Raw genomic sequence first — 10897 nt, forward strand, 5'->3', positions numbered from 1 at the left:
GAAGCAAGAATTTAGATAAAAATTAATATAGAGAGAACTCAATAAAAGCAAGTGTACCCTAAATACCCTTGCAGGCTGGACCTACTCCTTCAGTCTGCATCAGAAAGTTAGAGCAAGTACTGTACATAGGATCAATAGCGATGGGGACATACCCCAGGCCATCTTGTTCTTTGCACACTTATATTATCTACTCTAGAATATCCTCTAAAGATCCCCCCTGACCTAATATGTCCTGACTTCCTGCAGTTTGCTCTGTTCTATCCATTTTCAACAATCCACTGAGCCAAAAATACCAGGAAGGAGACCTTATTGTGGGCTTTCAATACTGAAAGAGGGCTTATAAGAAAGATGGAGAGAGACTTTTATCAAGGACTTGTAGCAATAGGACAGGGGCCAATGTTTTTAAGCAGAGGAGAGTAGATTTAGATGAGATATAAGGAAGAAATTATTGACTGTGAGGGTGATGAGACCCTGGCACAGGTTGTCCAGAGAAGTCATGGATACTGCATCTCTGGAAGTGTTCAAGGCCAGCATGGATGGGGCTTTGAGCAGGGGTTTGGATGAGATGATCTTCAAAGTTTCCTTCCAACCCAAACCATTCTATGATTCTATGACTCTATGAAGAATTTCCTTTCAAACTTTTTCCATAAGCAATGAGCTGGCACCTCCAATGAAGTAAACCAATCAAGCTGATTCAAGATTTATCAAGAGCTACTTCTCCCTGTTTTGAAGGCCCAGTTCCTCACACCTCTAAATGCTGAGTTTGAGAGCAGGAAAAATAGAGGTTCATGGCTGGGAACAAGAAAAAAAACATATCTTTAACCCACTTTCCCACCCATTCTTACTGAAATTAGCTTTGACCACTTCCCATGTTTCTATACCAGAAGACACAAACACACTGATGGTCTGTGCTGACTCTTTGCAGCCATTGTCTGGTAAAGAGGTTCCATTTGAGACTTGCCAGTTTCTATCCATGCAGATATGCTTCAAGCCAGTGCTCCCCAGAATCCTTCAGTGAACTGCAGGAACAGAAAAGTAAAAAATCACTTATGGGGAGACAATATTCAACTTCATGCGAAGCAAACTGTAATTTAGATGTAGAAAGAAGTAAATGGAAAAAATGGATTTAAAAAATGCATGGACATCTCATAGCAAAGTCTGACTACAGAGAATGAGCTGAGAGGATTTAAAGAAGAAAAAAATGTATCTTTGAAACTTTGGAAATTTTTGAAAATGAAAGTGCTTTTAGAAAAACTTAAATAAACTCTAGGTTTGATCTCTCCATGGATATTGATTCAAAATGGTTGCCTCTGTCCCTCCCTTGTGTGCTATCGCAGTGCAAAACTTTCTTGTTAATTGATACTTACTGCAAGATATCTACAAAGGCTGTCAGTAGCGTCTTGCTTTTATACTCAATGCCATGCTTATCACAGAGGGCTTTCACCAGAGGAGCTGCCTTCCAGTAGTTGTGTCGAGGCATTGTGGGGAAAAGGCTGGAGAATTGAGAGAGAGAGAGTTGTTGTAAGACTTTGCTTGCACCACTTTCTGTTCCATCTGTTCTAAATATTTCCCTGCCCTTCCCCAAAAGGAGAGCAAAGCGTCTCCTGAGATGGTTTCATGAGACTACATGGCTTTTCTCACTTTTAAGTGACCCATATTATTCCCACTCTTCTCTCCACAGTCATACTCACTGGTGCTCAATTTGGAAGTTCAAGTGCCCGGTAAACCAGTCATTGAAAAAGGATTGGTTCACATTGCATGTTGCATGGAGCTGGGAGAAAAAAGGACCAAAGAAATACATGATTTAGTTTTAATTTTTCTGAAAGTCTTATAATTCAACCCCAGCAATCATTACCCACCCTCATCTAGCATAAAAGGTAGTCTAGCATCAGGGATTATAGCCATCATTGCCCTGAAGAATGAAACAAAGTCTAGATTGAAATGGGTTGTTGAAATACATGAATTTAGCTAGCTCTTTGCTCAGACAGAAAAGCTTCTTCACTGCCTTGCACATAACCCCAGCTGTGATTCTTTTGAGGTTCTCCTCACATCTTGCACTTGGACGGAAAAAGATGCCCAATAAAGAAACAAAAAACATTCTTCTGGTTTTCCTCCAACTAGTACAAGTGGAGTCAGATGCAAAAGTATGCCAACAAACATTTGTGTACATGGACTTCATCTCACCTAATTTAGACCCTTTTAGTTTGAAATCTGCAACTGAGCTCATGACTTTAGGGTCACTGGAGAAAATTGGAAAATTTTACGGTGCTGTTCATCTGAGCTGATTTAGATGTCTATTTCAGAGTAAGATGAATCATGCTCTAGAAATGGCTCTTTCTCTCCAATGAATGTAGCAGGTGTTCAGATGTAGACATCCAGATTTGGTCAGCTGAATACCAGGCTTAATATATATTTCCTTAATATAAGGAAAAATGCTTACAAGCCACTATGTGGTATTGTATTGCTGGAGGCAGTATAGATGAGAGTAAAATTGTATTTAAAAATAGTTGTGGTGTTTGGTTTTTTTTTTTAATTTTGATGTCCTGTTTTCCAACTGAAATTTAAAATGTTTTGACTGCTACAGAAATGCATGGCTATTTAACAAACAGCAAGGACAACCCTCATTAACATAAATAAATAAATTATTAACATTAATAAATAAAGCTAAGAGAAGAACAACGTTGGCATCGTCCTATAATTCAGAACTGCAGACCCACTTTTCCATAAGTAAGGAGATTCTCACCTGAGTAGATACCCAGTCTTTGTTCTTATCATAATCAATATCCATTGGAATGTGATTCATCTGCGACACCCAAATGAACCAGGTACTCTCTAGATACCTGGGCAGATAAACACAGAAACTCTTATCGTATCTCTATTCCCATCCAAGCTTACCATTACAACACTTTCCTGAGTCTCATCTTAAGTAAAAGAGCACTTTTACGTAATTCAGGATTTTTATTCCACCCCTTTGCCTCCTAACTTCTGGAGTTTCCTTTAAGAAGGACTTAATTTGTGGTTGCAGATGTCCCTGAGCAGCCACCACCACCACCACCCTGAAGTTATACTGTTTCTTCTTGGCTGACTAGTTATTTCTGAGCAAATTGTAGTGAGTAGGACTGGTTTTCGTCTATTTCCATTGAAGCTTAATACTGTTTACAAATATTACTCATGGGGACTCTGGGTATGTAGTGTGTTACCTGGACAGCCAGTAGTACACCATGAAGTTGTTAAATCCCATTAAAGGAATATACATGAGACAGACTCGGATGTTGAAAGACACAACCAATAACAAGTCCTGTAGAAAAACAAAACAAGCCAAAACAAAACAAGAGAAAAAAAAAAAGATGAAAATTAGCGTTTGTTGATGAATTCCCTCTACTCCCTCCTCTCCCCTTTACTGCAGCATAAAAAATGTTTTTATTTATTGATCTCTTATTTACAAAGAGTAAGTTCCTCACCACCATTCTGCCCTAAGTTGAGTGTACCCTGAACTATTCCCACAGCACACATTTTACCATCAGCAATTAAAGACCAGCAAACAGCCCCGTAATCACATCTGCCTACATTTGATAGTTCTCTGTTAACTTTTATTCAGCTGCTAAGAGGCTAAAAAGCCTCTTATAAATATCTTTCCCTGGACCCTGTGACTACATTCCTGTTGCAGCAAGTTTAGAAATGTCCTTTTCTATCTTAAACCCCATAATTCCCTGAGGTGAAGGTTAATGTAGCCACAGAGTGATGACCTTTTTTTAAAGTCTTCTAGACAATGCAAGTAGTGCTTACCAACCACTTTTTCCTCTTGATTGCAAAGTAGAATATAGACAGCTGGAAGAAGGGCACGAGAGCAAGTGGGGCCAATACTGAAGGGGAGAAAGAAAACAGAGAGACGTTTACAAAATCTTGCGTCATAAATCTTACAGAATATTCTTCTGTAAGAAGAAAGACTCTTCTTTCCAATGGAAGAGAAATTGCTGTCTTCCATTTACACTAATTTTCATGTGTCCACATAATCTCTTCCTCTTTTCATCTCACCACTTCTTCATTTCTTTCCCACCCCTTTCTTCCTCACCCTTGATTCACCCCTAGCTAGTACCTAACATCACATAATCCTCGCTGAGACATAAGGGACAATTCTTCTTCACTTGAACCTTCTTTAATGTGAAGGAAGCTTCTTGAAGCTGTCACTTCAATGGGATGAGCTTTACATCCTTTATTTTGGGGAGGAGACACAGTCATGATTTGTAGGTGAAGTTCCTACAGCCCTACAAGGAAGTGGGGATACTCACAGATGAAATACTTGTGCTGATAATGGTAAGGCATGAACTTCTTCTTCTTTTTTCCAAGCTGAAAAATGAAAAGACATTGTAACGGTCCAGTTGGAGACCTGAGAATCTTCATAAAGCATTTCTGATTCCTGGCTAATTAAAAAAATTGAGAACTACCTCTTAATCTCTCTAATTCAACCCTCTTCTTGAAAAGCAGGTACTGAAGTTCCAAAGTAGTGAAGCGAAACAGATTTCATTTCAGCTCTGTATCCAGGGATCAATGTTATGCTGACGTCAGAAGAGAGACATTTTTTAGGAGAGTTCTAAAACTCATACAAAAATGGTCAAAAATCACAAAAATGCTCACAAGTCATTTGAATTTTGTAGGAAAAGTTTCTAGTGGTGGTAATGAAAGTCCAATCCAACCAATTCCATGTATTCATCACAGAGTGCTGAGACTATGGGTACTCAGGGAGGAACAGGTTATTAACGTGAAAACCAAGACAGAAAACTTGGTGGGTGATGAATGCGGGATGTGTTTGATGTGAAAACTACATCTGAATTTCTGTATCAGATTAGATGGGATGCAGACATCTCAAATTAATAAAGGAGACAGTGGTCAGAAATTAAATAAGCCTTTGGATACTATCCTAAAATTACTGTAACTGGATTTCTATGAGACCAAAGTAGTAAATACTCTATAAGGATACTTTGCTTTCAGGTGCATGAAACAGCAAAGAGATGAAAAATTTACAAAAAGGACAATAAGTTTATTTCTTCACAGTTTAGTTTTTCACTATTTTCTCAAAAGAATTCTTAACTTAATGTGCAAATTTTGTAGTCTATGATTCTTCAAAGGACAAAATAATAAGGAGATAAAGCGAGCTATTTCCAGAGCTCCCTTATTACTGAGAAAAAATCCTCAAAGAAACCTTCATTGGATCAAAACTGAAACAAACCAAATGAACTGGACTAAATGAAACCCCTGAAATCCATTTTGCTCATCCACTGACTCAGTCACTCATCCTGACTCTTTTCTGCTAAAAAGCAGGAAGACATGAGAACTAATTTCCTACATTTGCACTTCCATCAAACCCCATCTGGCGCAGCCACCCCACCCTAGATGCTCATCCTAATATATAGCCATGATCTTTCAGCCATAAAATATATATAATATATGTATAGCCATGAGAGATCTTTCAGAAGACCATTGACAAAATCCTTCTCAGTAACAGCTCAGTTTTCTATGAATAAGCGTTTTGTACAAACACTCTTTGCAGGAGTCTTTCTGAGACAGCAGGGCTGGAATTTTCCACATGCCTTGGAGAGCTGTGATTGCTTTTCTTATTACCAGCTAAAGGAGAGTGAGACCTTGTTTTAAGAGGCTGGTTATCTAGTAAAGAGGCCGTTTCATCACCCCATGAGTAAAAAGAATTGCGAAGGAAAGAAAAGGCTGAAGAGACCTTGCCTATCCTGATGATATCAGAAATCATAAGGATAAAGAGAGGGCCTGCTCATGTTTTTTATTTTTATGAAAGCCATAACATTTGTGATTAAGAAATAATTTGCTACGCCTGTGTTTTCTGCATAGCAGCTATACTGGTCCTGAAGGATTTAGGTGCCAAACAGCTCCCACAGCCAAAAGGAGAGGTATGTTCCCAGAGGGAACATCTGACTCAGTATCTACAGGATCACTAAGAACATCTAACGCTATTGCAAGTGGACTGACTCATTCCTTGGCCTGCCTTCAAGGTGCTCACCCTGCTCTTCTAGCAGCTCAGAGAACTTAAGCACTGATTTTAAGACTTTGCTTCTCAGGAGCTGGTGCCTAAGCATCATGATAACCAGTTGGTACGAGACTCTCCAACCTTGGAACACTTTGGAAATGACCAGGAGTTTATGCAGGACGGCACAACCTGGGTTATGGTTACACCTCACTCTACAGCTTTCTGTCTTTGAAATCTTTGCTTTTCCAGCCATCCCCTCGCTCACCTCCACGGAGAGTGTCTTTCCCAAGCTGAAGAGGAGAGGGTGCATGTTGAGGTCGGGGTCTTTGCGGAAGCAGTTGGGTTTGGCATGGTGCTGGTTGTGCAGGTGGTTCCACCAGCTGGCAGGTAACCCCTGTAGGAGAAGTTAAAGACCAGGGATTCAAACTCAAACAGTATCAGCAATTACATCCCTATTTATCGATCTATTAGTGATGGCTGCACTACGCTTCCCTCAAAGGCAATATTGATTGAATCTATGGACACTCCCATTTGTTGCGTAGTCCAGATTAGCCCCGGAGAAAATTCCCACAATAAGGCAATTACCTTCAGAACATTTATCACAATGATCTGCAGAAGTCGATTCCATTTAGGCTTCCTGAAGACAGAGCAGTGCCCAAGATCATGTTGGAACCAGCCCATCTGGATCTGGAAGACAAAAGGGCAACTGAGGTAACAGAGCGACAGTGGCATTGCATTGATTTGCTTTGGGAGTCTCTGTAACTTCATAGTGTGAGTGCATCTTCCTTCTGGTTTGGGGAAGAAACTCAACCTGCTGTCTTACATGTTCAGTGCTGAGAACTTCCTTCCAGGCTACTGTCCATTAAAGCTCAATACCAGATACTGATTTTATTGTAGCAGCTAAAGGGAAAGCAGCAAAGCATCACTACAATTAATATGACTGCTACAGCATGGAAGTCTTCTGCTCCCATTGCAAAGATATAATTTCCAAGTAATCAGCTAGAAAGTGCACGAATTTCCAAATCCATAGCTTCATTGCATTTCATATTGCCATGGAAATACAAGAATGCTCTTGGAGGAATATCTGCCTTAGCAGATATTAGGCAAATAGAACAGATTATTTTAAAAAATGAGTGACTTTGTACTTGTTCCATGGATGTCTGAGCAAACCTAACGTTTCAGTGCTGCTAAGAAAATCCTGAGAGTTGCAAAGTCCTCTTCCCTTCTTCCCTAGACTGACCCTGACATGTATCATCTCCTTCTATTATTCAGTTTACTAAACCAACAGAAAACTATCTGGGAATAGTGAGTATAAATGGCTCACAAAGGAGCCAGTAAACACCAGAGCCATCAGTCAGTGAAGTGCAGGAACATGGAACTGAAAGCGGAGGTGAGAATGAAATGTTCCCTCTTTTGCTGGGGTAAGTGATTAGATCAGCTCATCCCACCTTGTGAAACTGCCAGTTCCACAACACCCCACCAGCCCCATCGAGCAGCTTATCAGCAGAACGAGATTTGCTGGAGGCAATAAAAATTGTGACATGGAACGTCCTTGCTGTCTTCAGCCAGATTACAGGATGTAAGAGGAGGCAGCAGAGCAATGATTGGGGTATGAACGTTTCATGAATCCTCTCCATCTGGAAGCACCAACCAAGCCTGCAGTGTTGAGGAGCTGTCAGCAGCTTACCTGAGCAGTGGTGAAGAACGCCATGCCAATCACGAACGGCACTAAGGATATCCCAAAGTACCAGACCACAAGCCAGGATGCCACATCCAGTACCAGGAGGTGGAGGAAAATCAGGAAGAAAAAGGTGTAATTTGGCCTCAGAAGTCCCATCTTCTCAATAGTGCAGCGCAGCTCACGAAAATCCTCTAAAAGTGATTTCTGTGGGTAAAGGGAGTATTAATGCACTGCCTACTTTGAAAATGTAACACAGAAGACCCAGAGATCCCAAAGCAGCCATGGAAGCCAGTGGAGATATTCTATCAGGTGGATCTCTGTGCAAAAATGAGCATGAGATCAACAGACCTTGGCTTCACTTTGACAGGGGAAAACCAGTTGCTGGCAGGCTGTGTTTACTGAGACATCACAGCGGGAAGAAATGAACAGAATTTTGGGCTGTGGGGCTCATTCCTTACACCCAGGTGTGGATTTAGTGATTCTGGGACAGCCCATGCTTCCATGCACAACTACTGCCTGCTGCATCCCCACCACCCAGCCCGTGGCATGGTGTCAGGCACGCTGCTTCAGAAACTATTTCTGCTCTTGTTTCCCTTCTCCTCCCGTGCTGAACCCCAAGCCATTCCCACAGCTGGATTCTGGGACACTCACTTTTTTGTTGGATTCAAAGCTGGGTTGATCCGGAGGCAACTCCCCAATCAGCAGAGACTTCAAGTATTTGTTCACCAGAGACTTATCACTGTGAAATGCTACAAAGGCATCCTGAGAAACACACAAAGGAAGGGGATAAGAAAAGGGTATGAGACCGAACACCAAGTGCTGAGCCTCTACTTTTCCCAGATCTTTGATATAATACATCATCCAGTTTCGTTTGTCCAGAGACTTTTGGATTTTTGACCCCTTGGTCGCTCCTGTAGTCGTCTGCCATCGGCTGGAGCTCGGCCCAAGGAAGCTGGAGGAGTTTCAAGAAACTAGATTTCATAAAAGTGCTTGGGCGAGGCTGGTAATAAACATGAAAGTGTTTGATGAAAAACTCTTTGCAGAGAGAAACATGCTCTTTCATCTGCCTGTTTCGGCATAGTCCTTCCCTAGAAGGCTCCAGCCAGCAGCCCTGCCCTAAGGATGGGACCCAGGAGCAGGAAAACATGTCAATGGTTGAGGTGTGTCTTTGCCATGCTTAGACAATGTTTTTAAAATCCTGTCTTTATTACACTAGGGCCATAGGAATCATAAACTGAAGCTCCATACACAGCAGGACTAAACGGCGTACCTTACAGTTCCCTGTAAGTTTTGAGGCTAATTGGGTGTTTTGGGGTATTGGGTAACACTAGTGACTCAAAAGAGTCTGTCCAAGAACCATTTGAAACGCCAGTTTCAAAATCAACTATAAACTATGGAATAAAGGATGAAATTCCAGATAAACTAAAACTCTTCTTTAGCTCATGTCCTCCGTGAATTTTCCAGGAGAAAGGTACAGAGGCTGACCATACAAACAAAATCCTCAGTGTCTGAGCAGCCACTGGAAATCAATGGCAGGCTCTGGAAATCAATGTGGGGGATCATGACACAAAAAATATTCTGCACACATCTGGTTGGGATTAAATCCCTGGAAGAGGACAGAGGACTGTCAGTCTGGAAGCGCTATCCCATTTTACAAACCAAAAGCTGAGGAATTGGGCTAAGCAACTTCCTAGAAGTCAAAAAGCCTTGTCATGACAAGAATTAAATCTGGGTCTACCACGTCACAAGTTTATGCCCTAATCCTGGTCATGTTTCTAATGCACATATTTCTGGCCATTCAGAAACACAGGACCTGCTTTCAGCAAACAGTCTGCAAGATCTGCTTAGAATTATTATTTCTGTCAACAAGCAACAAAGAATTTTAAAGAAATCCCCTAAATCAAAGCGTTTTGCAGGAACCTCTGGAAAATTTATTTTCAAATAGTGATTATTTGTAGAATTTTTCCTCCTCTTCCGCAGCCAAATGTCATTCTGCTGCTTTCTCAGCCATTTTCCCTGTATTTTATTTCTTTTTTCCGCTCCTTTGAAATAGCCTTTTTGCTCAAGACTCTCTTTTTCTTCCATCCCCTGTACAAAATAGCATCACTTCCTTGAGTACCCCTTTCTCTTGCTTCACTGACCCCCCAAATTACTTTATGTTTGGGTAATATCTCCTCCTTATCTATCATCTCATCTGTTTACCTTTGCTCTATCTTTGATTATCGTTTGCTTATGCCGAATCACATCCCTGTTATGCAGAAAGAACAGCCTTTAAAGTAAAAAAACATGCTGAGCATATTGTTTCCTACCCTCTTGCCTTCCACACTGCGGCAAGAGAGACACTTTCCAGGCATCTGGAAGCCAGCTTGCCCCATCATGCCTGGTGGCAAAGACAACCTGCATGGATAGTCCTTTGTTTACAGCAGGGTGTGTGACGAACCAAAACACGGCTTTACAATTTGCATAGCAGGTCACCGGCCCTGAAGGTAACCAGAAGGGTTACAGAAGGCACAGGCATGTCCACCGCGTCATCTCATCAAGCACCGCACCATCACAAGCACCCTCCACTGGAGTCCCACCAAGCCACCAAGTCCCACCAAGCCATCCTGCCCTGACAAATGGAACCACCTTCCTCCAACTGTCCTCCTCCTGGATCTTACCGTGGCGTCTTGCCCAGCGTAATGGCTGATAACTCGGCTGCCTCCCGGGTGCCGTTTGGCGAACGTGGTGACATCGTAAACCTTCCTGTCGATCACCAGCCATTGCTCCCGACCTTGACCGCGGCCGTTGTGGATTCTGATCTCTTCCCAAGTGAAAAGCTGGGGAAAGGCTGAAACAGGTCGCGTCTTCTTCTCGGTGGAGCCGGTCTGTGGAGCCATCCGTGCTGGTAGGTGCGCAGTCGGCACGGAGGTTCACTAGTCTAAGCTTTGCCGCACCATGTCCAGGCAGAGGGTGAACCATCTCCGCCTGCCCGTTATACAGTCCCACTCCAAGCCACTCCCTGTGCTTCTAGGGCTGGTTGGCTCCCCTTGCCCAAACACACCCTTCCACAGCTCCCTCCTCTTCCACGTTCACACCAGACGCTTCGACACACCCTTGAATAAAAGCCCTGTTCCTTCTTGTCCTTTCCGAGTTGCCTTTGGAAGGTCTGATGTCTCACGAGAGCCGTAGAGTGCTTCACTGAACTACAAATGTGCATAAATAGAAAAACTTAGGAAGAT

General features: G+C 42.2%; 1 protein-coding gene across 1 annotated transcript; it reads right to left on the reverse strand.

Annotated features, from left to right (window-relative positions):
• Positions 1–693: 693 nt before the first annotated feature.
• LOC106892011 (fatty acid desaturase 1-like) lies at positions 694–10555 on the reverse strand. Its single transcript, XM_014948876.1, has 12 exons — positions 10337–10555; positions 8328–8438; positions 7683–7880; positions 6581–6682; positions 6261–6389; positions 4290–4347; positions 3787–3863; positions 3201–3298; positions 2744–2840; positions 1692–1771; positions 1368–1493; positions 694–1019 (listed from the first exon to the last, which is right to left on the reverse strand). The coding sequence occupies exons 1-12, from the start codon at positions 10553–10555 to the stop codon at positions 968–970; spliced, it is 1347 nt and encodes a 448-aa protein (XP_014804362.1). The 3' UTR covers positions 694–967.
• Positions 10556–10897: the final 342 nt, after the last annotated feature.

Source organism: Calidris pugnax, unplaced genomic scaffold (genome assembly GCF_001431845.1).
Source record: "Calidris pugnax isolate Ruff unplaced genomic scaffold, ASM143184v1 scaffold107, whole genome shotgun sequence".
Taxonomy (NCBI): Eukaryota; Metazoa; Chordata; class Aves; order Charadriiformes; family Scolopacidae; genus Calidris; species Calidris pugnax.